At 55.4% G+C, this 24566-nt stretch overlaps 11 protein-coding genes across 11 annotated transcripts; 6 read left to right on the forward strand and 5 right to left on the reverse strand.

Annotated features, from left to right (window-relative positions):
* Positions 1-3250: 3250 nt before the first annotated feature.
* On the forward strand, positions 3251-4405 carry B0H18DRAFT_871782 (velvet factor; the record flags this gene model as incomplete). The annotated part of the gene is made up of 5 exons (XM_048040181.1): positions 3251-3348; positions 3410-3526; positions 3590-3657; positions 3968-4116; positions 4178-4405. 5 exons carry the CDS (start codon positions 3251-3253, stop codon positions 4403-4405), a joined length of 660 nt encoding a protein of 219 aa, XP_047896971.1.
* Positions 4406-5712: 1307 nt separating this feature from the next.
* Positions 5713-6508, forward strand: B0H18DRAFT_70273 (uncharacterized protein). Its single transcript, XM_048039209.1, has 2 exons — positions 5713-5991; positions 6055-6508. Exons 1-2 carry the CDS (start codon positions 5798-5800, stop codon positions 6227-6229), a joined length of 369 nt encoding a protein of 122 aa, XP_047896972.1. The 5' UTR covers positions 5713-5797; the 3' UTR covers positions 6230-6508.
* A 269-nt stretch (positions 6509-6777) lies between these two features.
* B0H18DRAFT_1116163 (acid protease) lies at positions 6778-8469 on the reverse strand (the record flags this gene model as incomplete). Its single annotated transcript, XM_048033379.1, has 5 exons — positions 6778-7226; positions 7285-7458; positions 7514-7985; positions 8039-8144; positions 8231-8469. 5 exons carry the CDS (start codon positions 8467-8469, stop codon positions 6778-6780), a joined length of 1440 nt encoding a protein of 479 aa, XP_047896973.1.
* Positions 8470-9473: 1004 nt separating this feature from the next.
* Positions 9474-11771, reverse strand: B0H18DRAFT_1116164 (uncharacterized protein; the record flags this gene model as incomplete). Its single annotated transcript, XM_048033380.1, has 19 exons — positions 9474-9572; positions 9627-9975; positions 10038-10053; positions 10106-10160; positions 10212-10259; positions 10298-10400; positions 10462-10562; positions 10613-10652; positions 10707-10722; positions 10782-10881; positions 10935-10990; positions 11052-11077; positions 11133-11158; positions 11210-11227; positions 11287-11296; positions 11348-11446; positions 11509-11522; positions 11575-11638; positions 11704-11771. 19 exons carry the CDS (start codon positions 11769-11771, stop codon positions 9474-9476), a joined length of 1308 nt encoding a protein of 435 aa, XP_047896974.1.
* Positions 11772-14400: 2629 nt separating this feature from the next.
* B0H18DRAFT_70491 (uncharacterized protein) lies at positions 14401-15209 on the forward strand. Its single transcript, XM_048039210.1, has 4 exons — positions 14401-14663; positions 14715-14780; positions 14835-15105; positions 15168-15209. The coding sequence occupies exons 1-3, from the start codon at positions 14472-14474 to the stop codon at positions 14991-14993; spliced, it is 417 nt and encodes a 138-aa protein (XP_047896975.1). The 5' UTR covers positions 14401-14471; the 3' UTR covers positions 14994-15105; positions 15168-15209.
* A 436-nt stretch (positions 15210-15645) lies between these two features.
* Positions 15646-16635, forward strand: B0H18DRAFT_952581 (uncharacterized protein; the record flags this gene model as incomplete). The annotated part of the gene is made up of 10 exons (XM_048042129.1): positions 15646-15734; positions 15761-15784; positions 15842-15864; positions 15917-15930; positions 16015-16076; positions 16136-16145; positions 16193-16294; positions 16393-16473; positions 16540-16564; positions 16613-16635. The coding sequence occupies 10 exons, from the start codon at positions 15646-15648 to the stop codon at positions 16633-16635; spliced, it is 453 nt and encodes a 150-aa protein (XP_047896976.1).
* Positions 16543-18059, forward strand: B0H18DRAFT_70567 (uncharacterized protein). The gene is made up of 11 exons (XM_048039211.1): positions 16543-16564; positions 16613-16803; positions 16857-16960; positions 17015-17061; positions 17121-17133; positions 17195-17222; positions 17287-17344; positions 17396-17420; positions 17475-17640; positions 17700-17759; positions 17814-18059. The coding sequence occupies exons 2-11, from the start codon at positions 16750-16752 to the stop codon at positions 17901-17903; spliced, it is 645 nt and encodes a 214-aa protein (XP_047896977.1). The 5' UTR covers positions 16543-16564; positions 16613-16749; the 3' UTR covers positions 17904-18059.
* Positions 17618-20070, reverse strand: B0H18DRAFT_988672 (uncharacterized protein). The gene is made up of 8 exons (XM_048044919.1): positions 19652-20070; positions 19436-19600; positions 18928-19196; positions 18820-18872; positions 18663-18734; positions 18255-18612; positions 17812-18196; positions 17618-17757 (listed from the first exon to the last, which is right to left on the reverse strand). Exons 1-7 carry the CDS (start codon positions 19874-19876, stop codon positions 18022-18024), a joined length of 1317 nt encoding a protein of 438 aa, XP_047896978.1. The 5' UTR covers positions 19877-20070; the 3' UTR covers positions 17618-17757; positions 17812-18021.
* A 28-nt stretch (positions 20071-20098) lies between these two features.
* On the reverse strand, positions 20099-20904 carry B0H18DRAFT_952583 (uncharacterized protein; the record flags this gene model as incomplete). Its single annotated transcript, XM_048042130.1, has 4 exons — positions 20099-20196; positions 20378-20564; positions 20631-20709; positions 20747-20904. 4 exons carry the CDS (start codon positions 20902-20904, stop codon positions 20099-20101), a joined length of 522 nt encoding a protein of 173 aa, XP_047896979.1.
* A 1032-nt stretch (positions 20905-21936) lies between these two features.
* B0H18DRAFT_70612 (uncharacterized protein) lies at positions 21937-22658 on the forward strand. Its single transcript, XM_048039213.1, has one exon. It carries the CDS (start codon positions 22088-22090, stop codon positions 22487-22489), a length of 402 nt encoding a protein of 133 aa, XP_047896980.1. The 5' UTR covers positions 21937-22087; the 3' UTR covers positions 22490-22658.
* Positions 22659-23566: 908 nt separating this feature from the next.
* Positions 23567-24453, reverse strand: B0H18DRAFT_988695 (uncharacterized protein). The gene is made up of 4 exons (XM_048044920.1): positions 23970-24453; positions 23770-23904; positions 23728-23731; positions 23567-23652 (listed from the first exon to the last, which is right to left on the reverse strand). Exon 1 carries the CDS (start codon positions 24368-24370, stop codon positions 24182-24184), a length of 189 nt encoding a protein of 62 aa, XP_047896981.1. The 5' UTR covers positions 24371-24453; the 3' UTR covers positions 23567-23652; positions 23728-23731; positions 23770-23904; positions 23970-24181.
* Positions 24454-24566: the final 113 nt, after the last annotated feature.

A 24566-nucleotide genomic window follows, 5' to 3' on the forward strand; every position in this document is an offset into this window, starting at 1 on the left:
TTGGAGATAGTGCCCGGTAACTGTTCTGTCACAGCAGCTCCCCATCTTGTACGGCGTAAGAAACTCATCCCAGAAAGTGGACGGGTAGGCGGCAACTCCTCGAAAACACAACCATCATCGATTCATCATTGCAGCTGCCTCACGGACGTCCTGATGAACTACGAATTGCCAAAGATTATGGACATATGCCAGGCACTCCTTGCGTAGGAAGATGGCGAACGTCCGGAGCATACCATCCAACAGCATTCTTGCTACTCGAAATTTTAACGCGACCCTCTGCGGCCTGTTCGTTGCCTGTTCTTACTGCGAACCGTAATAAGCGCTGGTAGTGCGAAGATCCGAGGACTCGGAACCAGCACTAGTGATAGTTCCGCTTCGTACTGCATGGCAGTGCATATTTCACATATGGGCCTATGGAGCCTGCTTGCACTGCCATGAATTCCATATCACAGCCGCCACACCCACAGACGTCAAGGACATGCTGTGTACCAACTGTTATGCACCGACGTCGTGACGGTCTCGTACTGGATTGGGATGCATCGTAGGCCTCAAAACCACACGTCAGACGCCTCTCTCTCTCATCTGCCACCGTCGTATAGCCTAAAGGTCAGTGAGTCCAACTGAACTACACTTTGTGCGCGCTCAAAGACGTTTCGAATCAGATTGTGACTCCCCATCCATACTCATGTCTCCTACGATTTCACAACCCTCCATTCTCGATGGCGACATAGAATTATTCTACGTACAACAGCCGTATGTGCTCACGTTCAGCAAGACTACTGTTGACGTCTGGCGCATCGGAGCCCACAACCAACTCCTCGAACACTCTGCACGCCTCTCCGACTTCGTTGCCTATCCGCTGCCTGGGCTAAACCCCATCATCGACGTCGAGCATAGCATCATCGTTATTCCCAATCACGGTTCAGGCTTTCCTCTCCTCTGGGTCTTCAGCCTCACCGACGGTCGGCTCATCCGGAAGCCCGAGCTTTACGGCTCCCTTGCGCGGGTCCCGCTCCAGTACGCCAATGGGAAGGTCCTCGCCGCTGTCGAAGAAGACGAGGACCGAGCCCCGCCCGACGGCCTCACCACTCTCCTGCTCTGCGACGTCGCGGGAGAGGACTGGCTCTTGGGTGGTGCTAACCTCCCCGCTCGCTGAAGCCCCGCGAACAAAAACGGCTCAACACAGTCGGAGGCGTGCTCGTGCCCATCGTGCTCAGGCCAAATGGCGACATCATCGCGACGTCCTCCGAGGTGTGGCATGACAAAATGGACGTCCTGCGCTGGCGCGGGCCCGATGTCCCGAACTTCCCGGAGCCGGACGCGAGCTTCGAGCTCGCCGGTTCCCTTGAGGATGGCGATCGCATTCACCCTATGTGCAGCGCGCCCTTGGGCGAGAACAGCTTCCTCTTGGCTGTCTACGAGGCAGACAGCGGCGCGCTTCCGAAGGGCGGCGGCTGCCAGACTACGATCTACGCCATCGACTCGGACGCCATGACCATCCGATGGCGCGCTGAACCCATTGGCGGTGCTGTGCGCGAGGTCCACTATGTCGCTGCGCTGGATGTAGTCGTTGCATTCGGCAGGCATGACAATGGGGACGCTCAGGAAGCGGATCCGTTCACCTTCATCCTCGTGCTCGATCCTGCGACGGGCACGCGGAGGAAGATGGAGACGATCATCCATCGCATCCAGGGCAGTGCGGTACAGCACTGTGGGCTGAGCCGAAAGGCGGACGACTATGCGCTCGTCGTTGTCTTCAGGGACGCGTCGATGTGTGTCGCCGATCTAAGGCAATTCCTGGAACAGGGCTTCCCAGAGGAAGGCGAGCGGCTGGCCACTACTAGGCTATTGTCAGAAGGGTCCACAGTGGAAACGGTGGGTATAGTTGAGCGGACGATCGTAGTGTCAGGCAACAACGCTAGTGGGTCATCACACATCCAATGTGTAAGTTTCGACTAGAATCACAAGTTCGAGGATAACATACATACTGTGCATGCCTTGTAATTGCTATGGTTCATGGCTCTTGAGTGTATCACGAACCAGTTGACCGCTTACAACTCAACAGACAACTGGTCAATATACTACTTAGTGTTCATGCGAACGAGGGGACGATAAGTAACTCAGCAGACAATGCAAACCCCAGTCACGAGTAACCAAGAAAGCGAGCGAGTGCATCAACATATAATAATGTTGCGCGCAGTGTTGTAGCATCATTGCAGCCATCCGAAATATCGCAAGCCTCTTGGGATAGAGGAATTTGTGCACTCACGCAAGTCACAACTTGCACTTGAGTGACTCGAGCACGCGGGTCATGTGATCGCGCATGACGCGTCTGTGGCCACCATCGACTATCTCGTGCAGACCATCGTAGCGGCGCAGCGCCGATCCCCGACTCCTGCATGGCCACAGCATACTCAGCCTGCCACGCGGCACCATAGTACTGTATCATTCAATCCGCGCATGTGACTGTGACAGCCGCGCGCCAGGCGGCGCGCGCGAGCGACGGTGACGTGTGACAGACGGTGCAGACGGTGCGGCGGAGCGTCGATGGGCTATAAACGTCGTCGAAACGAGTGCTGAGGCCGCCGCCGGAGGCGGCCAAACTTTGTGCATTTGTCACAACCGGCGGGCCCCCCAGTGACCCGTGACAAGGGTCCTTTACCGGTGTGGCGAGGGGCCTTGTGACGCGTGACCGCCGGACTGTATTGAATACTACAGTATATTATGTGTGTATTTTAATATTGTAAGTACCATCGGAATGGTATGGAGACTCAATTGGAAGCCCTCACGCCCGCGGCGGCTTCGCCGCCCGGGCGTCTCGGGCTTCCACGAGTCTGAGCCACACGGCGAACTTACTTACCGTAATACATACTACAGTACATGCGAGGGCTCTCAACATAATAGAGGCCCTCCTACCTTTGGGAGGACTTATTCGATGGTCAAAGATCCAGGCATCCAGACGCAGCCAGAAGCACGGAAGGATCCAACTGCCTCGAGCTGCCTCGTAAGACACTCGAGCATTGCTGCATACGCTTATATAGTCACGTTTCCCACGGCATCGCCGCTGCGCGACTTATGGCGACAAGCCTCCTCTCCCTCCGGTCGGGAGCCTTTCCATCATCCCTCCGACCCCGTTTTTGGACGACATGGAGATGCATGCAAGTCACCTCGTATAATCCAGGCATGTCCTGTACGCGGTCCTAAGCTGACTGGTTCAATCTAGCAAGTGCAACAGGTCGCGTCGCCTCAGATGGGAAGGCCCGCCGTTTCCTTCCTTTCTGGCCCGTTGGCCGGTCGAACAATCCGAGTGCAACTTGACGAACTACAGAAGGCTGACCTGGGGCGCAAGTAAGCCTGCCAACGGCTTGCATATCACTGTCAGTGCATGTTAATGCACCCCTCACTGGAGATGCGCCGTCAAGGATAGACGACCGCTCGACCCTCCGCCTGTCGTTCGGTTGAGGCTTTTCGAACTGGACAATGTGGGCACAATGCAGGAGACGGAGCATGAGCTTACGAATCTCAGGTATGCCCTCAAGCCAATCCTTCTTTCGTCCACTGGCATTTGCTGACTCATTTGTGCTGCAAGTGAACCCATGGCGCTTGGATTTGTTTGTTTCGTTGATTTATTCCCATTCCCAGGCGGTAACGACGCAGGTTGGTCGTCTGCGGGGCGGGACATCTCCTCCGGACGCTTCGATGTCGGCACCTTCTACGTCAGGCTCGGATTACAGTCTCTGTGAAGAGGACGTTCTTCCGACTTCCTTCACGGACTCGCCACCTTACCGCGCGGATACCTCAAGCTCCAGCTTCGCACTTCCGGTGGCTGTGCGCATGGATGTAGTTGATCCTATGCTGATAGGATTGACCTCGTATATTCCACCATGTATGTCTGAACACGTATTGCCAATGCAGGGGCCTCGCAAGCCTATTCACGCCCCAATTCCTCAACTGGACGAAATGGCAGAGCCTAGTTCAGATCAAATCGTGGCTTACATCGAAGGAGCTCCCATCACACACGGTACGTGTTGTACGACGGCGTTCGTGGGTACAACTTTCGTTTCCGTGTCGTCCTTTAACATTCGCGGAGAGTCCATTCTTCTGGGTGTCTTCCCGGTCAGTCCTCTCCCTCATGAGCTACGCTGGAACGCGCCCCGCTGACGTTCTGGTACTAAAGGATCTAGCGGTGAACGTCACGGGCAAGTTCTTGACCCGATACCGCGTGGTCAGCACACTCCACGCCACTTTCGAGCACAGCCGGCGCGCCGTCCTCGCGGAATGTTGGGGAGGACCCGTCGTCATCTATCCCGCCAATATGTTTCCTGGTTTGCAGGAATCAACGGATCTGACGAAGGTATTAGAAACGGTGTCTGTGTGTCTAGAACCTCTGATAGACTTGCCATGATATTAGGCGTTGGCGGAGCTGGGCGTGGCAGTGAACACAAGGCAAACCGAGCGCAAGAAGAGAAGACATGACGACTAGCAGGCACACTGGTGCGTTCAGAAAGCGCTCCGAGTACCACCGGTACCCAGCGATATGCTGTTCATTATATCACCGTCCCCGACTTTGTACGTGCGCCTTTGCTTCCCTTTGTTGGCACAGTGACCTCCGTTTGCAGTGTACTACCCAGAGCTGTACGTTGTATCGATCGTATTGCGTGATTGAAGGCTATGAATGATAGCCCCGACCAGGTCAACAAAAAGTCGTTCAAGGTCGTTTTAGGCTGTCCCTGCGGTACTGTGGTGGGCCTCATATCCCCTACCCAACGTGTTTGTGGTGCGCAGGCCACGATCATCAGACCGGACCCCCTTGTAAACTCGACCCTCGTCGCGGACACATGCTGTTGATCAGCTAGCCTTGGCCAATGTCCCGATCGGTGTGGTACTAGGCCTCCCCGCGGCGATGCGAATACTCGGAGGCATACCATGCGTGCCTCGAGTTCAACTACCACGACGCGGAAGTAGCCGCATCCTCAGGAGCCACCGGTAAGCGCCGCGTGGAGGTGGCACTGGTCGTTCGACTTTGCGACGTGTTTTGATGGAGGAGACGCATATGCCGCTGTACTGACCGTACTATCGATGATAGTGTCGAGTCGTAACCTCCAATGACCTGCAGCGCAGCGGGCCCTACAGCTTTGAGAGGGACTCGATGGCAAATGGCTGCATATCCCCTACGTTATTTCCGCTCCTCAGGCCTCAGGTGATAGGTGCGTCCTCAAAGTTGATATCAGTTGTCTCCGCGGTATCGTTCCTAAACGGCGACGGTCTTCTAGAATTCCCCGCAGTGGCGAAGTACTCTGCTCTTTGGTGGTATGTCTCAGAGCCACTTTGTGACGACATCGAGACCCCGGTGTCCGGTACGCAGTGTATCATGGCTGGGTACTACCAGGCGATATCGTCAAATTCTATACAACCCTCCATGGGGATGTCTGGAAATAACATATGCGGGCCTTGTTGCCACTTCAACAGTGAGTGTGCAAGACACGTGTCCGCGCAGAACGTATTCATTGCCCGCAGTTGGCCCACGGCAAAGCGTGCGCGAACGACATTCATCGATGAGCTCACCTTTGGCCGCAACGATACGCGCATGTTCCTTTCAGTTTTTGATTACCAAGGCAATGTGTAGGCTTTGTCCTCTGTAGCTAGTGGCCTGTGCGCGCCGCAATCTACTCCGCACAGGTGAGTGCAGACATCACGAATCGGTCAAGCTCCACGAACGGACGGCGGGCGGAAAGCAAGAGGCCGGCTTCTGCATTCCTGGTCACTGACGGGTTTCAGCCATCGAGTGTCCTCTGCTATGCATACCAGCGGAGGGGATGTATATAACATACCCTTGGACGGCAATGGATCCTCAGCAACTCAAACGCAGTCGACATTCAAGAGAACACCAGTGTTGAGCCAGCATGCCTTTCCCCGTCGACAACGCACCCTCGCTCTGAACCTCGTCGGGTCGGAGCAAAGCGTCGTCGAGTCTCTCCAAGCGTATCATGCGTACGTCCGTTGTATTGACAGTGGACACTGGCAAGAATGACCTGACCGACAACACTGTATTAGCTTCCGCGACGCGGCGGCCAACGAACTCCTGTCAATGAATGCCCCACTCGAGCGTACGCCTGCGGCGTTTGGCAGAACAGTCGCAAGCACTCAATGGGCCTGTGGCGTGTGCGGGGTGGCCTTCCAACGGGAGGATGCGTACAAGCGTCACATGGAGGCTGCACACCGTGGCTAGCCTGGAGGGTTGCCGGTGGCCTCCTCAAATAACCTAATAATTCTGTACAACACCCATTCACATCTAGATATCCTGCGGATTCAACTCTGCGCTCAGGATTTGTCACATAGAAATACTGTAGTCTTCTTGTTCTGCTCTCGATCACTCTTTCATGCTCTTTGCTAGATATTTGCGTTCAATACCTACGTTCTGAGAATTAGATCTACAGTACTCATGATCAGTGCTGTAACGACGCACGTCTTTCACAAGTATATCAAACCCATAATTCTCCGCATCCCGCTCCCACTGTCCAACAAGTACGCACACTAGCATCGGCCGCCCGAGCCCCCTATAGTCCGGAAATGCATCATATATTACATTGTCCGTAGTGTCAACACCGCGACCACAGCATGCCGTCCGACGCAACTAACTACCCAAACCATCATCCATGAGATCTAACAAGACACGGACACTACACACGGCGCCCTTACGGCCGCCCGGGGTCGTCCACGCCGCTCATGAAACGTAGACGTGAAAGCGAATATAAGCACTGAGGCCCCACGCCCAGATCACAGCAGCATGCTGGCCAGGAGCGCCGCGGCGGCGGCGGACAGGAACCCGACGCCGAGGCCGCCCTCCACGCGCGCGGCGGCGTTCGACGTGCGGTTCGCGCCCTTGGTGGTCGTGCCCGTCGCGCTCACCGCGGCCTGCACGCTGCCGATGGTCGCGCTCGGCGCGGGGGCGCTCGCGCCGTTCATCCCGAGCGCGGCGGCCGAGAGCTGCGCGAAGCCGACGGACGGCGGGTTGTACTTGAACACGGAGTACACGTTCTTCAGGAACGTGTCGCCGACGATCCACGCGGGCGCGGTCGTGCCCGTGTTGTCGACCTCGAAGAACGCGCCGATGCACGTCTTCCCCGCTTGGTCCGCCGCCTCGAACTCGAAGTCGTCCGACGCGATCGGCCACGCGATCGAGGAGGACCCGAACTTGAGCGTGACGGTGACGTCCTGGGAGCAGGCTGCGGTAGGGCGCGTCAGTTCGTGCAGAGAATCGGGAGGCGGGTGTGTGGTACGTACGGTATGTGTAGTAGCCCTCGAGCTGGCCTGTACCGGCCTGCGCTCCCGGGATTTTGCTGTAGATGGAGGCAATGACCGACGCCGGGCCGCCAACGAGGGTTGTGCCCGTGTCAATTGCTGCGTATGCGGAGGATCCCGTGCCGACGTTGACAGCGGCGCCGTTCACGGTCAATGCTGAAACACAACGCGGGTGAGCGCTATCACAGGGCGGGTGCGCCGAAACACATACCGCTGATCTGCTGGATCCAGTAGCCCACTTGACCGGAGGGGATGGGTTGGTAGTCGATTTCGCCCGTGAACAGGCTCGTGTTGACCGCGCCGAGCGAGAACGTTCCTCCCGGTTCGAGCGAGGTCACCTTCGAGTCGTTGTTGTACCGGGTGAGCTGCACACCGAAGAGGCCGTCCGTCAGCGTGGTGTTCGACCCTGCGAGCGCCTGCCAGAATGGCGTCGCGCCCGAGGACGCGATGGCTTGCCAGGCGAGGCCCATGAGACCCGACACCGGTGCGTTCAGAACGTTGCTCGACACCTCCGTGACCGTCGCGAACACCTGCGAGTTCACCTCGAAGCCCGCCATCTGCACGGAGTCCTGCGCGAGCGTGCCCTCTGCCTCGCCCGAGTCGTATGTGATGGAGAAGCTCTGGTTGAGCGACTTGAACGTGCTCGAGGCGCTGCGTTGAAGTTCGAGATCCCATTTGGGATGCTGGATGCCGCGCTGCTCGGCGAGGAGGTCGTGCCGGTCTTCGAGGATGCCACCCAGAGGTCGGACGAGCCGGTGTCGAGGATGACGTCGAATGACACGGCGGGTGTGCCGATCGCTAATGAGCCGAAGTAGCTCGAGTCCGCATTCTGATCTGTGATTCTGCGCAGAGCGGTATGAGGACCATGGAGTAGAGGCTTGCCCGGCCAAGGTAGCGCGCGGGTGGAAAGAAACCAAGGACGACTCACAAGTTCATTCCACTGGCCCGCTTCTTGTTCTTAGCCTGGCCGATGCCATACTTGGCCTCCAGGGCCAGCTTACGTCGCTGCAGGGACGCAGCGACGTCGTCCGGACTGCGGCGCTGGGGCGTTCTGCGCGAGAGGCCGATGTGCGCGCCGGTGAATACATTGGGATGTGGTGCGGCAAGAGAGTCGGCGGCCAGGGACAGGAGGCAGGAGACGGCCAGAGAGATCGGGAGGAGATGCATGACTGGAGGTCGTTACGGGGAGGGAAGGTGTATGGGAATAATTAGGGGAGGGGAAGGAGATGGGGGGAAGAAAGGAGAGGAGGCGACCGCGCGACCAACTCAAGGGGAACTGAGTAGCTGCGCGCTGCGCGGCGAGGAGAAAGAGACGGCTGTGCGTCAGAGCCCGGGTGGACGGCCGGGAAGCTGGCCCGCAGTGTGCGGGATGGAGCAGCGGGCGCTGGACTGGAGCGCGTCCGGCAGGCAGAGGAAGGAGAAGACGAAGAGAGCGGCGAAGAGCGGCGAAGAGCACAGGCTGGCTAATGAATGTGACCCGCACTGTGATGGACGAGCACAAGCCAACACACGCCGCGTCGCCCGCCCAGCAGCGCCCAGGCGCCCAGTCCTCGCAGCCACAGCGACCGTCGCCACGCGGACCGCAACATTCCCATATCCGGCATCCCACCTCTGCCTACCTTCGCCTGCCCAATCACAGCCCGCCGACCACTCGTTCGAGCCTCAGCCGCCAGCCGCAGCACACCCCGCTTGCCCGTCTCCCGCATCCCGTCGTTTGTTTGCGAACCTTGGTCCGCCACCTGGCGTGGATGCTATACTAAACCGCAGGGCATGTACCAGATATTCCTGTGCAAGACATGCCGCGGGCTGTGCCCATGTGCGCACCACTGCGGACCTCAGTTGCAATCCGCCCGGACTTCATCCTATTCTCGTCCGCTAGTCCCACGACATCCCGGTGAGCGCAGCATACTTACTTCAACCAAAAGTAGTGCCCGAGCTGCCCGTTAGTCCGGTACGGTCGCAAGTAACGGAAGTATCTGGGCCTTCTCAAGGTCTTCTCGAGCTAACACGCGGTGGGTCGGCTATCGGAGTGGTCTACTTATCCCGGTTATCCTCACAGCTGCTCTCTCTGCCACTCAAGGATTCCCTGTCATCGAGCGTCCGCTATACAAGTAATAAACATAAGCATCGCAATACACCACACCCATTCAATCAAAACGTCCGTATTTCAATCATGCTATCAAGCACAACGAGTCCGATGCCGTCGACTGTCCGTAGAACCCACGTCTCCGCGAGTCGACATCCATCTGCGCAGTGCGTGTGGGCGGTACCTGTCCATCCACGTTGTCAGCCCCACGCAGCACCGTCACATCCGCATGACTCACCCATACATTTGCCTCCGCTGGCGTCCGACCCCGCCTGTCGTCCTCGTCCTCGGCGTTCACCTTCACCCGCTCACGCTCCTGCGATCGGCTGGACGCGTCCGAGTCGCCCGTGTCCCAGTCCACCACCAATTCCGAGCACCCGTCTGCGCGGACGCTGCCCGTCCGAGTGGGCTCCGACGCGTCTTGCGACGAACTGGGACTGCCGATCAAGTTCGAGGGCACTCGGGAGGAGGTCGCGCGCGTCGGGGGCGAAGCGCACGTCGCGCTGTCGGGCACCATGTCAAATGCGTCGTAGTTCAGGTCGAGCTCGCGCTGGATCCGCGAGCGGACGGTCTTGCGGTGGTTGAGGCTGCGAAGCACAGTCGTCAGTCGTCAGCCGGTCGATGCGCAGGTGCAGACACACGAAGTGACAAGCCGATGAGAAACACTGGGTGGCGGGTGAGCTGAGTCTGCCACCGTAGGGTCATGGAGGTACGTACGGTTTCCTATCTGGATGTAGAAGGGGAAAGAGGAGCGTCCCTGGTGTGCATACACCTGGGGATGGCTCGTTAGTACCATTCTGCGGCTGTTATTAACCGCACTCACGAAACCAAAGAGGCGAGCCGAACAACCTACACCCACGCGATAAGCAAGCTGGTGTGACGAACACTCATTTCAGCTCCTGCACGTACGTTGGAAGGAACCTGTAATCGTAGGCGCACGCTGACCGAATTCAAGACGGGCGTACCATTGTAAATCGTGTAGAGGATGAACAGCGTAAGCGCAGAGTCGGTTCTAAGGCAACGCGCGCGTCGTTAGAAAGGCTGCTGGGTGTGAGACGCTTGCGGGAGCGTACCTCCGGAGCCCTGAGCGTGCCCTGTACAGCGATAGGCAAAGGGTGACAACCAGGAGCACATCCGCGCAAATCCCCGCCGCGAGGGTCGCTTCCAACGCACGCTGAAAAGGGATGCGTCGTGGAACAAAGTAGAAGGTAAGGTGTCGCTTACCCTCAAGTGGGAAGGATTCTTCATGGATTGTGGATGAAAGCTAGCGTGACGTGAGCATGCGGAGGGGCCGATGTGGCAGAATGCTGACACGCACCGGTAGACGGATATTACTGGGGAGTGTATTACCTGGAAATCAGACAATGTCCACGCAACAAAACAGCGTACGAACCAATCCCTCCTGCTGTGCACAACTTTGCATCAGCACCTAGCCCCGTCTCGCCGAGGTCGTAGTACGGAAACTCACATATTCCGAGCAGAGACAGCACAGCCTGTGTAGCGGCCCTGTCTTGTTGAACTCACGGCAAGAATGATCAAGGCGTACCACAACGACTATGTCGACAACGAGCAGTATACTCCATTCGGCCTTCTTCTGGTGGACTGTGAAGGGTCCTGATCAGCGGACGGCCCCGGGCCGTAGACTCCTGGTGGATGCACTTACATCGCCATATCCTGCTAAGATAGAGGCTTTGCGGGAGACGTGAGACAATCACGTACACGCATGAAGAAAATCATGACTTACAGCCTCACAGCTGTTGTAGTCGATGTCTGTGGTGGGTAGTTGAGAACGAGTCCTCTATGCAACGGATCATCACTTACCATGATGGATGTTAGGAGCTGCAGTTCCGCGAGAGTGAGTCTTCCTGTATAACGGGAAGAGTGGTGGATTCTCTTACAGACAGACTCCTGCAGATCTGTCAACATTTGGCTCTGTGATGTGAAAGTTTACGGACTTACCAAGGTGGTGTTTCCGAAGACAGCGAGACGGCGTGATTGATGACCGTGAAGTACAGAACCGTGTAGACGTCCATCGCAGTGCAGAGGGTACATAGCAGCCTGTGGCAAAATAAGCCTGCATAAGACGAGTGACGCAAAAGGGAAGGCTAGAGCTGAAGTACCAAACGAGCGATACCTATAGCACAGTTAGCAGCGTGGCGAATCGATGCCTTGACAGAGGGACTCACGACGGACGGGATCCACCAGGGGTCTATCTTCGGTTTCTGAGATACGTGTACGTCAAGACCGACGCTATACCGTATGTCCTAGGCGCATGTCGGTAACCGTACTCAGGCAAACAGCAAACGGCGACTTACATGGTCTGCGCGTAGGTGCCCACGATAAAGACCTCGAGGGTTCCATACGACATTAGACCGGCTCCCATGGCGTCTTCGTCCTTGTGGCGCAGCGCAGAGTGGGTTCGCCAGCAATTGGCCTTCCCTGAGCCTAAGTGAGCGAATTCCGATTCGGAGTATTTATGAACTTGAAGGCAGGATGGCGTTGTGGGGATTGACTGGTCTGGGTTGTCTGGGCGGGACGTGAGGGAGAAGCATTGAATACATTGGGCCCTGCGGAAGACGACGGATATGGGTTGGATATGACGCGGTCAAGTTCAGAATTTTTGCATCCGCATCCGACTTTCGCACAGCCTGGTCACGGCGGGGCAGTGCCTGAGTCGACTGCCAAGCATCGTCCACCGATATCGAGGCATGTTTGTTGGGGAAGGTTTATTAACGCCGCTATTTCACGGCTGAGGAAGAGTGTAGCAGGGTTCATGTATGCGGATTGTCCTGAGAAGGAGGAGCAAGCGTCAGTTTCGGCGCGGGTGTACGCGGGTCGCGTGACCGCGTGAGCTCGCGCCCCCTCAGGCTGTTGGGCGCCTTCGGCCCTTCGCGGCTACAACATGCCCCGCTCCCTCCTCCTCCTCACCACCGCCGTCTAACACCTCCTGATCTCCCAGACCTGCAAAGGACCTAAGTACGAAGGACAAGCCTAACTGTATATGTGCTGCACTCATGCTACCGTGCCTGTCATGGGGACTGTGACTCAGACATAGGAGGAGGGGCTTACCACACTGGCATCCGTGCGCGGATGCGATACTAGTCTGGACGCCATGGCCGGAATAGGCACTTTGATTTTGAGGATTTCCGGTACAGACAAGAATCCCCTAAAGGTTGAAGCTCCACGAGGCCTCAGGCCTCATCGACATCTCCCATCCGATCCCTTCCTGCCCGCCGAGTTTGCTGGTTCGCGATTTCGCGCACGCCTTGCACAATGAGCAACGGTACAGCCGCACAGACTGAACAATTCAAGAGTAACATAGGAGGTTTACTCGTCGGGGTCAACATACAGGCGATGTGAGTCTCCTGCCACACCGAATGAATAACACGTATAGATGAAGACTGTTGCCTTGTCGTCGACTCAGAGTATTTGGTCTTGCGTCTCTAGTGACAATCGCGTATTTCAGACTGCATCGGAAATCCGACGGGAGATGGATAGACTTTTGGTACGTCTCTCAAGTCGCTGAGGTTGGCACACACGCAACTCACGATACTCCAGATTATGGTCGTATGGTACAGAAACCTACTAGTGACAAGCGATTTGTCATTCTTACGTTGAGGACAGGTCGCTGTGCGGCTTCTGCGCTGGCATCAATTTGTACAGCATCTATACTTCTTGGTGATACGCTTACCATCCCGGCTGAGCAAATTGGGCACCGTGGTACGTGATGTGTTAGTTGTTCGAGCCATCAATTTACACCTGCATACAGGAGCCTTTCGGTAGGTCATCAGCCGGCTTCCTCGTATATGCTTGACATAGCTCGGTAGCGGAATGTAGCTTCTCATAGCCATTGTGGTACGTTATTGCCATCGGTCCATATGTGGTTCATTAGTCGGACTTGGGCAGGCACTGCATCAACAGTAGTAGACTGTAAGTACATCGCTCGTAGAGTGACGACCCCTCTGAGTTTTATTAGCTTGCTGTTACATCGCTTAGCCAGATGTACGTCCCTATTACTTCTGTCTGCTGTTCCGAGTAAGGACTGTCTCTGTAGTCCATCAACGCAAACGTGATTTGTCTGTCGGTCTTACCTTGTGATCATACTGGTGGTGCGTCTGATTCCCTCGTGTTCACCGTCTGCTGAACGGTGTGTCCAGGCCTGCTTTCATTAGTTGGCATAGGTCAGTACACTGTCGAAGCGTAGTCTGGATTATCTCACGCCTCTTGTCCTTGGACAGCGGGAGGTATCGGTATGTCCGCTCGCATATCAATCCACTGTCTACCATCACTTACGATTACGGCAGGCATAACGGTTCGATTGTACGTTGGGCGTTTCTGTGATTGAGGTTCTAACTCTGACTACAAAACAGGCTCCTGCCCAACGATAGGGCCGTAGAGAGGCTTAAGGTGCGTACGCACTTTGGATGCGAAATAACATTGTTGCAGAAGTGAGATATCTAGGCAATATTTGATGCTCTGCTTGTCTGTGCCATCGCTGCGGACGTCTCCTTCGTTTTCGTGCAGAGCTATTCTTTGCACCGATCGCGGTCCGGCCTCAGAAGGTACCATGATTCGCTGTGAGACCGTCATCAGTCACTGACGATTTCATTCGTATACAGGACCGACTCCGTAATCAACCTGCTCATTCTATATACAATGTCAACTGGTTCGTAATTTCGCCGATGTGTTCGCCATGACGTTAATCCACCTTTGCACTCATCAGGACTCATTCCAACGTGAGCCCAGATTGAAGTCCAAGTCTCGATCTCACCGGCATACTCAGCGCATTTGCACTGGCGACGCTAATATCGGTCAGTCATTCGTCGTGCCTGCGTCCTTCATAAGCGGACTGAGGCCGCTACAGATGTTCGTTGAGCCCCAGAGTCTACTGTACGCTCCTCTGTACATGCAAGTTGGCAACCGTGAGTTTCCAACAAGCATTGCGTCGATGCTACATCCTAAAATTTTCACCCAGTATACTTGATAACGCTCGTGGCATCGTAAGTCATCCGCGCCCCGGCGATAGATCAGGTACTGAACCTCGCTTGCAAGTCTCAATCATCGAGAGTCCGTGCTCAAGCGGATGTCGCGCCCGCTGGAGCTCAACTACAGCATCTTCGGTAGGCTATCGAATCCGAGAGGCGGCACGGAGCCAGTAGCCCCCGCGACGGCCATGAGTATTCCCGAGCTTGGCTATGCAGATGCTCCGAGTACGGCTGGCTTCACAGGAATGCCACCGCTGTCGAAAAGCGCCACGCGAGAACGCCCTTCATCGGTATGTCGTCTGCGGTGTGACAACCGGCGAAACATCTAATATCGATTACAGAGGCCGCTCTCCATTCTGATCGAGGAAACTGCGGGACAAGGCTCTCATGCAGTCTCAGAGCTTTCTGTAAGTGACGCGGCACATCGCTTATGTACCTACTTAGTCATGCGCGTTCAGCAGGGTACCGAGAGCCGTCAAACAATTGAGCCTGGTTGTATATACGAGACAAGCGAATGCCGCTTGACCCGCTCTACAAAGACGTATCTCGACATGACGAGTTGCCGGGTTAAAGGCAGACTCTTGTGTGTGTGCAGGATGAAGTACGTTGACAGCATGTAATATAGGTTGTATATATGTGCCTTGGCCGATTCCTCTGCCAACATGCTGTCTCTGTCTGTGCCAGCCTGAGCTCCATGCAAGGCGTCGTTTGGGAGGATGACTGTAGGAGACGGTATGTTCTGCAGCAACGCTCTCGTCGACTGGCATTTTATGCTCACAGTAAATCACGACCAGATTGATACGCATAGTCGTAAGGCGTGAGGTTGGCTGCGGGACAATTTCCAGCTCGCGCTTAGATTGTTTGGTGCGCTTCACTGCCGACCGATTCAGGAATATGTTCCTGAAGCCTATCCGCGCAACGGTCCGGGTCGGGAATGCTTGATACATGGAGGTGCGGATGATGTTGTACTTCGCAAGCCGTGCCACAACGGAATTCTGGCCCGTGGCAGGCTACGTCATTGGGACGATTTGTGGCCCACGAGACGCACCGGTGGTCGCAGTCCGTATCCGCGCGGAATTGACTAAAAGGTTTTCTCCCGATTTGGAGCCGCCCCTAACATATCCGCGCCCTGGCTAGTCACCGTCTCGACATCCGAGAGCCTACAGCTTCATATACTAATGCCTCGCAATGGCGGTGAGAAATCCTGCGCGCTTTACACTTCACTCGGAACCGCTATTGACAGTTCATCGCAATCGCAGGACGACACTCACCATGGCTCCCAACGTCAATCCTTACAATCGACCGTGGATATACGATCGGGCATTGGGGGCTCTGCTGCTAGGGGTAAACCTTCAGTGCATGTGAGTGCCGTCTGCGATGCCTGCAGTCACAGTGAATTTGATGCGGTCCAGTACGTATGGTGTCCTCCTGGGCATGACATGTACATACTACAAAAGGTCCGCTCAAGATCCCAGGTGGCTGAGGATGGCGGTCAGTAGAATATAATTACGGGATGATTCACTGATGAACTTTGTGGTTTCAGGTTCTGCTAGCATGGTGAGACTGATCTTCAACGCTGTTGTGTCCGTACTTACAGCCCTCAGGTTTCTCTGTACGATTTGCTGTGCGATATCCCTCCAGGGGATATATTGGTTCACCATAACAAATTACGGAAACCCGTCCGCGATACAACATAGTCCTTGGTGGGTCACAACGATGCGCAAGCGACACGTATTGCTCATTACTTGACCGCGATTCATAGGACCATCTCCGTGCGTAGCTTTCATGCAGCGAATGTACCTATGTTCTAATCGTTTAGTTAGCTTCTACCGACTTTGATGGTATGCGCTTCCCGGAGATCCTCTCAACGCTCGCTGACCACACTCCTTACGCAGTCCTCCGTCATGGCTATAGTGCGATTGTAAGCACCCACTGCCTTCGGTTGATTGTACCTCACGCACAGCCTAGAGCGTTTTTGGCCCGCGTGTACAGCCGTAGGCAAATCTCAGCATATGGCAGATTCACATATTCATGAATCGCCTAGTGTTCAAAGCCAAAGACGACCTCTCGCCAGCCTTGGCCTTCCTGACGCTGTTTGTGGTATGTCGAGTGTCGTTCGTTCGGGTTTAGATGTACACACTTAACGTTGTTTGTTCACATTTATAGGTCTTGCTCTCCCTAGCTGACCTAGGTAAGCTATTCTCCGCCGTTGTCGTCCGTCAATTAAATATATCGACAGGTGGTGCCGTTGGTAAGAGCTGAGGATGTACCTCGTTCTGATGTTCAAACATTGAACCGCCTGCGCCCTACAGCCATCACAATAGAATTGTAGGTTTCAAACCTTCATGCTTTGACGTTGACGAAACAACTTTCTTCATGATGACCCTCAGCTTCCGGGCAGTCAACTCGCCGACTTTCACCAACATACAGGCACGTGGGAATGCATGTTCCTCGTCATCCATCTGACCAGATCGCTTGTGAAGCACAATCTCTTCACAGCGATGTTTAGCGTCGGAATAGCTGCAGATGTGATCCTTACAGCGATGCTCTGCGTAGCTCTACATAAGTCGCGATCAGGGCTGAAAAGGTGGGTATGCTCTATCGCTCGAAGAGAACATAGAAGTACTTACGCGCTTCGTAGGACCAACTCTATCATCAACCTCTTGATCATGTACAGTATCAAAACTGGTATGGATTGCGACTATGTAATGTATTGACAATCCGCTGACTGTCATGTTTTTCCGTAGGAGGCATTGCCTGGTCAGTTGCATTTACGGACATCGCTTATCAGTGCGCTCACTTCCACATCGCCCATGTGCAGTGGATGCGCAATCACAACCCTCGTCATCGTTCGTAGACTTTTCTCTTTTGTGACTCGTCGACATCAGCTAACATCTACACGGACCGACGCAGTTTGTCTGCAGTCCTCTCGGTTTGATCTACGCACCGTTTTACGTGCAGACTGCGAACCGTAGGTACATTTTACTGGATGCATCCATGTAATGACGGCCTCTCCCGGAAGTGTACCTCGTTTCACTACTCGCCACGTACGCACCAGTCTCAATCCAACATACGATTCGCGTCTCTGACACAGCATACAGACTCAACTATCGCAGAACCATCCAGACGCGAATACAGCAGCCCCTCAGTCTGGATTACGCCGCATTCGATCGATGCACAACAGCGAGCAGTGAACAGGGGCAGGAAGGCCATTTATCTGAACAGCCGGCCTCGGCGACGATTCTCAAGAGTCGAACCTCGTTCCCCGTAAGTCTCCAGCATCTGACCTCATGGTACGTTCAGGGTACCTAATGTATACGGAGCAGAAGTTGCCGCACGTGTTCCGAATCCGTAGTCGCCAGAGCTCGATAGGATCCAAATTTGAGGTGGGCAATTTCCCAGTTAAAAGCTTGTCTAGAGTATTGACTCCCGCCACGCAGGCTACCGAGAAGGGGCAGATTTTCGAGCAAACAGAACCAGCAGAAATCATCCTAGACAGAGTAATGAACCTCGGGCCCTCTGCGGATTGATAGTATGGCAGGCATCAAGGACATTGTACTGCGTATACCACTGGATCGATGTCCGTCGGGATGATCAGATGCTGTAATTAACCACGGTACTCATGATACAATAAGTTACAACACGCAGTCAGCTAGCTGGCGTCGACTCTCCCTCCTCAATCGCGTCCATCGGCAAGATCGTCAAGGAAGGGGGCAAACCACCAAGCGCTAGCTCCCTGAAAAATTCCCAAATCTGCGGCCCACACGCCCAGTAGAATGCGCCGAACGCAGCACCGCCTAGATGTGCCCAATGATTAAATCTTCTGTGGTGACGTTCGTCGTCAGTTAGACCATAGATTGAGACGCGGATTGCGCACTGACCTCCAGGCACGCCAGATGCCGATTACGTCGATCGCGATCAACGAGCCGAGTGCGTACGTTATAGGGAGAGGGAACGTCGGTGGTATCTTCAACGCCAAATCGGTGTCGGGGAAGGCGAGGGCGACTACTGTCAGCGTTGCATAGACGACCCCGGAGGCACCGATTCCCGGTGGGAGATTCTCAGTAGCATTCGCCGCGGGGGTGTTTTGGCCTGAGTACTTGGGCGAGGAAGCTCCGTCGTGCGGTGGTCGCGGAACTGCTGGAAGGTGTGGGAGGCAGGGATCTGAAACGGGCGACCAACGAGGATAGGTGATTCGTGAGTAGGCCACATGGGAGACGAGATTGGAGAAAAGGCCAGCTGACGAGGGTGTCAGAACGAGACGATAGAGACAGCGGGTTGCATCATACCAGAGACGAAGAATGCGAGGAAATGCCACTTCGGCGTTGCTTCCCGTAGAGTATCTGGGCCTTTACCCTGTCCTCGAACAGATAATGGGCGGTTGCGGAGCCTCGAATGAACATGAATATCCGATCTGGAGCAAAGCGCAGGAAGTAGGTCACTCACCAAACGAGGCGACTAGCATTGAACTAGCTATTACGTGCATCATCGACCGGTGACTGCGTACAATGTCATCAATTCGCAGATCCGGGCACACAGCGCGTGCCAACGTACCTGAAGAGGTTTGTTAACATGGTGTATGAGAGGCCTGAGAGCGGGTTGTGCGTGAATTTGGCACGCAGTAAATGTTTTGTCCGCGGGGAGTGCCATGCGAGGTACAGTATCCCATTCAATGCGCCGATCGCCCAGCACCATCGCCTTGTTTCCGAGGTATCAAGAACCGGCTGTGCGAACTGGACATACGACCAGATGACCAAGGCCTTCATCGTCTGAGGCCACTCATCAACGGCTTCTTTCAAAAAAACTAAGCGCTGCTGCATTGTCTGCCAAGTGAACGTCAGCGACATCGAACAAGGTATGGACGCTATGACTGAAGTCGTGGTGTTGTACGGAGCATAGCGTGACGCAGGCCGCCGAGACATTCGTTATTTAAGCCCACGGGGCGTAAATGACGATGCGATATCCACCGTACGCGGGTCTGAGTGGGCTGATCTGCTTGCCTCAATGGACAGTGGTTCCGCAGATTGCATCCCCGTAGTTGGTCTGACTAGCAACGACGCACCTTTCCAAGTGAATAATATCTCGCTCGCCGCATTTCATCGTTCGTTGGTGGCCGGTTCCTCCATGCAGGGGCAGACAGGGTCAGCCTGACGGACCACGCGAAGGTCTCGTCATTCGTCGTCCCGGCGGCAAGAAAGAACGCAAGGAACGACCCGGCCCCAAAGAACTAATCATGTCAGAGATCCCGGCTTGGTGCAAAAATGTCGTGGATGCTCACCAGCACTTGGTTCCTCACCGATGGACATCTGACTCGCTCCCCAAACGAGGGCACCTTGGTCGTTCTTGCGACTTGTGACCGGAAGGAAGGGATGGAGGTAAACCACGGAATGTTAGATGCAATGACAGTATTAGACAGAGATGTTCGACTGCTTGAGAAGAGGCGAAGACTGCTTCGCCATGGTGAAGTCCTGAGGGTCGATTGAAAGTGGCAGTACCAAGTCATGGCCCATGGACCGCGTAGGCGCGCTGCTGCAGTTGCCGCACGGCGAGCGCGTGAGCACCTTGCAGCGAACAGCGACCACAGCTGCGTCGCAAGTTCCCAACCGCTCTCGAATTCGACTTTACAACAGCTCTACGAAACTGGCTTGTACTTAAATGGTTTCTACACCGTCATCAGACTCGTATATCATCGTAAAGACCATCATCGGCTGCACTCTGATTGAATCTACGATGCATCCAAGAATTGCCCAACAATTCGGAAGTACCGCTCTGGCTCCTCGAAGAACGCTGGGTGAAAACTGTTTGCGAATTGCACCCACTTCGCTTTGGGGCATGCGCCAGAAAACGGGACCAAGGACAAAGTCCCTCGCCTCATCGTCTGCCGTTGATGACCAGCTCTCGATGGTCCCAGTGAATGTAAGTGATGTAATTGACAGGAATACACTGTAGGGTCTTTCTCCTTCACGTGGAGCGACGCTTCTCGTGCGAACTGACGACCAAGTACGTGTCTGCGAAACCTCCATCCCTTTCTCGTACTCCTCTCTTTCCGTCGGACCCTCCCTCTCGCGCTTTTCTATTCTCGGGCCCTTATGTTTGAGCAGCTTCTTCGTCTCCTCATGCGACAGCTCCATCGACGACGGCGTCCACACGGAGACCATTCGCTTCAGTCTCTCAGACTGCTTCGCGAACACCTACGACAGCGCGAGCATCCCACCCTGTGAGATTAGCCGCGCAGGTCGAAGTTCCTTGCTATCCACAAGGTTCGCAAGCTCCTCGATGGGAGCTACACCCTCCAGAACTCCTCCGGCTTCTCGCGGAGGTGTGTGTTCTGCCGAGCTGGTCATAGCATATGACAGGGATGCCTTGTACATACAGCTCAGAATGCGGCATGGTTGCGAATGTGGGGCCACCATGGTGCGTAACGAGGGGGCATTTGCCAGAGCTGAGGTCACCGAGAAGGAGGTACCAGGTCTGGTGGGTATCCCCGTAGATCGTGGAGTCGACTATTCCCATGATTTCAGAGCTGGCCATAGCACGGATGTGCGTGTTGCATCGTTGAGCGTGCGGTGGTGTCGGATACACACATCACGCTACATTGAGGAGCATGGGCCCTCGGCGAGTTACCTTTACGGTAGCCCGGTGTTGGGGAATCCTTCGGTCATGGCAGCAAGCCTGCGTAATACGTAACTTAGGACGATCCATCGGTACTGTATTTCTTCAAGAGCCGGATTATGGACGGGGGCTTCCTGCGCTTGATAGCAACGAGCATGCTAGACCGTGTTCAACCCCAATGAAAAACGCATCTGCTGAGAGATGCGCTGAGCTGCTCGGAGCTGCGCGCGTCGTCGAAAACTGCCCGAATCTGCTCCGAGCTGCTGACGGCTTACAGCAAAGTCACCAAATGACAGCTTCTTAGCGAGTTAACTCATCGTCGTTAGAGCTTAGAGCTTAATGTCTTTTGCCTCTGAGCTGGGGCTGTAGCCTATCGATATCGCTGTCGAGTCTGACGTGGACGTCCCCTTGCGTTAAGTACTTACGGCGACACTGCGCGATGCGCATTATAAGCTAACGTTCCCGCCCGCTCTGGTATGACGTAATCTCTTCGCAGCAACGACCGTCGTCGTCGTCGTCTTCCTGCCACCCCTCTCTCTCATGCTCTTACCACCATCACCTAGTGTTCAATTGCCCGCCGCTTGTCTACTGCTCGCCCGCCGTGCGCTTGCCTGCTCACTTCTTCATTTGTCTGCACACTTGTCTGCCTGCTCGCCCTCCGGTATGCCTGTCTCATTCGCCTACGCGTCTTTTCGCTCGCCCATGCATATTTTTCACTTTCCACGCGCGTTCTTGCCTGCCCGCACGTCTCATTCACACATTACATAGCTGGCCATCCACTCGCCCGTTCGCTCCCTAACTGGCTGACTCGCCCACCCGCTTATCCACCTGTCGGTACTATGACTCGCGGGACCCGTGCACATCGCCGTAAGGATCGCTGGCGCACCGAGCGACGCGATCTCACGCCCGCCCGCCCACTCTCGTCTTCTGCCTGATCTTGCCTGGCCACGCTCACAGTGTTGTTCACCACTCGCCCGGTGCCGCGCTCAATCGCGCCGTCGTGCCACATAGGCATAGCAAACACGGCGCGTCAAGCGTGGGGCACGCAAGAACGCCGGTTTGACCGCGAACGCATCATAAGTGCGTCTCAAGACACACTTGGATGGACGGGAAAGGCCCAGGGACGCGTCAAAAGCGTCCGCGTTTGGGAACACAATGGATGGGCAAGCATGGTGCGTACACCAATTTCCGAGTGTGCAGCAGACAAACTGTCTGCTCGCCTGGTTCCTTATTGAAGTCATTCGCCTCGTTGCCCGCCCGCCCGCTCGTCCGCCCTCTCTCCTGCTTTCCCGCCTGCTCTCCAGCTTGCCAACTCTCTCGCTCACTTGCTGACTTGCCCACCCGTCGACTTGCACGCTTACTCGCCTGCCCGTTCTCTCAAGTGTACCCGTCTCTTGCGCATTCTCTTACCTGGTGCCTCCCGCTCTCTCCCCCGTTCTCTCTCGCTCGCGTGCCCACTCTCTCCCGCGGTCTCTCTTGCCTGCGCACCCGGTCCCCTGCCTAGCCCATCATACCCGTTCTGCCTCGCGCACCTGTACTCCCTTGCGCACACATCTGTTCCTCGTTGATTGTGTCTGCTCTGCAGTGGTCACTCCCTTGGTCTTGCTTGTTTGCTGCCCGCTGCTGCTCGCCTGCGTGCTTGTTGTCCGCTCGCCCTGCCTGCCCATTCACTTGCTCGCCTCAGTTGCTCACGCATCTTCTCACTGATCACGGCATTGCAAGGAGAACAAGGTGCGTAGGCAGTGAGCTGGCAGCTAAGCCTGAGGAACATACACACAAGTTGCGCAAGGCTCTCGATGTCCCCGACTTCAAGACAATAATGCGTATGTTTCAGATTGTGTATGGTAGGACTTGGCGCTCGTAACACTCACATTCTGTCGATACCTGCAGAAGTCGTCAAGTCCGTGAATCAAGGGAAGAAATCCAAGGCGAAGAAGTGCAGCGCAACAGCTAAGACTCGGGATATGTCGGCGAGCGGCCGGCACATGCGAGTGAGACAAAGGCCTGAAACGGGCGCGAGTGCGGTACGCAGGGTGCGGGCGGGCACGGTACGTAGGAAGCGGGTGGGCGTAGTATGCAGGTGGTGTGCGGGGTGGTTGGGCGGGAGCGCGTGGGCGCGGTATGCAGGCGGCGGGCGCGGTATGCAGGGCGCGGGCGGTGCAGGATGCGGGCAACGTATACACGATAAATGTATTATTTTTATGGCAGCTAGTGCAATACAGGAGCATCTAGCAATATGCCCGGATCTGCTACCAGCTGCATATGCGTAATTTTCACGCCCAGAGCAGCTCCGAGCATCTAGAAAAATGCAAAAAGTCCGGATTTCATGCTCCAGGCTGCTCGGAGCTGCTCGCAGATGTTCTTTTGACAGCGGCCCCACCGAGCAGCTCAGAGCATCTCAGAGCATCTCCCAGCAGATGCGTTTTTCACTGGGGTTCAACTGTGGGTCTGTGATAGAAAGTTCCTCATTACAGCTGAAGTACATCAAATGAGCCTGGACCAAAGTGGCACATTGTCGGACCATCTGAGTTCTTCACCTTCATTCAAAGGAGCATCCTCGTCCGCAGTACTTAGTACATACCTAAACCACACCGACGCACCCGTGATAGTGGTTTGCGAGGCTAGCTCCAGACTGTCCCACCCGCTCTGCTGTCGCGGTAATAGAAACTAAAATAGTCATACATCATCTGCATGGGCAATCGTAGATGCTGGTCGCACTGTAACCTAGGAAAGAAAAACGGTTGTACTGAGCGTCGATTATCGAGCATTTCACTGCAATGACGCACCCGTCCCAGATGAGTGACCCTTCAGATCTTCAGAAGTAGGCTCGATTATGCCTGGATTGTCGGTACCAGACCTCCACGCGGACGCAAACGCTCGTTCCGTCTCGACTTACGGGACCCGAAGGCTCGCCGAAACCTTGTTATTCATACGCAAGGAAGGTCAGGGCAGCAACATACAGTTCTGACACGTTGACAGCTTACCGAGACATTGTCGCATAGTGTTGAGTCTAGATTCTACGACAAGGTTGCAATTACAAACTACTAAGTTGTCATCAACAGCGGAGGGGGACAAGCTGGAAAGGGCTTCATTGGTCAAGACGCCGCGGGGCCAGTGTCCACCGCATAGCTCCCGTATAACGCTAAGCGGGAAACCCCAGCCTCCTGACGCGAACTTCTCTGGAGAGATGTGAGAGTTAGCTCCAGAATTGAGCAAGGGACGCCAGCAGGCACACGGAAGCAATGGAGTGTGCAGACACACCGACCCTCAAAGTTATACGTGCGATATGTCTTCCGTGTTGGACGGAGATTCGAGACACGACCGCGATTCCGGCGCTGAATTCGAGGCAGGCAAGTATTGCATGCGATATGCTGGGCTCAAGCATCTAGAGGACGTAGAGTACCATCTTGCATGTTGAGGCATAGAGACCGCGTGACAGAGCGAGGTCTTGTTGGCGGACGATCAAGGCGACGGTGACTCTGCAAGACCAGGCCTGAGAGAGGGTGAGTGATGAGGAAGGATGTATGCGCAATGAGATTCCTGTTGATCTGCCAGAGGAGGAGAGAGGGGTCCGCTGTAGT

Source organism: Fomitopsis serialis (assembly GCF_022376445.1).
Source record: "Fomitopsis serialis strain Sig1Antser10 chromosome Unknown B0H18scaffold_12, whole genome shotgun sequence".
In the NCBI taxonomy this organism is placed as follows: Eukaryota; Fungi; Basidiomycota; class Agaricomycetes; order Polyporales; family Fomitopsidaceae; genus Fomitopsis; species Fomitopsis serialis.

Coding starts and splice junctions, on each gene's coding strand:
- B0H18DRAFT_988672 (XM_048044919.1), bottom strand. CDS start 19,876: ATGACTTGGTACTGCCACTTTCAATCGACCCTCAGGACTTCACCATGG. Junction 19,197..19,435: donor GATATTATTCACTTGGAAAG/GTGCGTCGTTGC, acceptor TTCACTTGGCAG/ACAATGCAGCAGCGCTTAGT. Junction 18,197..18,254: donor GGCATCTGGCGTGCCTGGAG/GTCAGTGCGCAA, acceptor ACGTCACCACAG/AAGATTTAATCATTGGGCAC.
- B0H18DRAFT_70491 (XM_048039210.1), top strand. CDS start 14,472: ATGTCGCGCCCGCTGGAGCTCAACTACAGCATCTTCGGTAGGCTATCG. Junction 14,664..14,714: donor CGCGAGAACGCCCTTCATCG/GTATGTCGTCTG, acceptor TATCGATTACAG/AGGCCGCTCTCCATTCTGAT. Junction 14,781..14,834: donor ATGCAGTCTCAGAGCTTTCT/GTAAGTGACGCG, acceptor CGCGTTCAGCAG/GGTACCGAGAGCCGTCAAAC.
- B0H18DRAFT_70273 (XM_048039209.1), top strand. CDS start 5,798: ATGCATACCAGCGGAGGGGATGTATATAACATACCCTTGGACGGCAAT. Junction 5,992..6,054: donor TCTCTCCAAGCGTATCATGC/GTACGTCCGTTG, acceptor ACACTGTATTAG/CTTCCGCGACGCGGCGGCCA.
- B0H18DRAFT_70567 (XM_048039211.1), top strand. CDS start 16,750: ATGATGACCCTCAGCTTCCGGGCAGTCAACTCGCCGACTTTCACCAAC. Junction 17,345..17,395: donor TTACGTGCAGACTGCGAACC/GTAGGTACATTT, acceptor CTCTCCCGGAAG/TGTACCTCGTTTCACTACTC. Junction 17,641..17,699: donor AGAGTCGAACCTCGTTCCCC/GTAAGTCTCCAG, acceptor TATACGGAGCAG/AAGTTGCCGCACGTGTTCCG.
- B0H18DRAFT_70612 (XM_048039213.1), top strand. CDS start 22,088: ATGGACGGGAAAGGCCCAGGGACGCGTCAAAAGCGTCCGCGTTTGGGA.
- B0H18DRAFT_988695 (XM_048044920.1), bottom strand. CDS start 24,370: ATGCTTGAGCCCAGCATATCGCATGCAATACTTGCCTGCCTCGAATTC.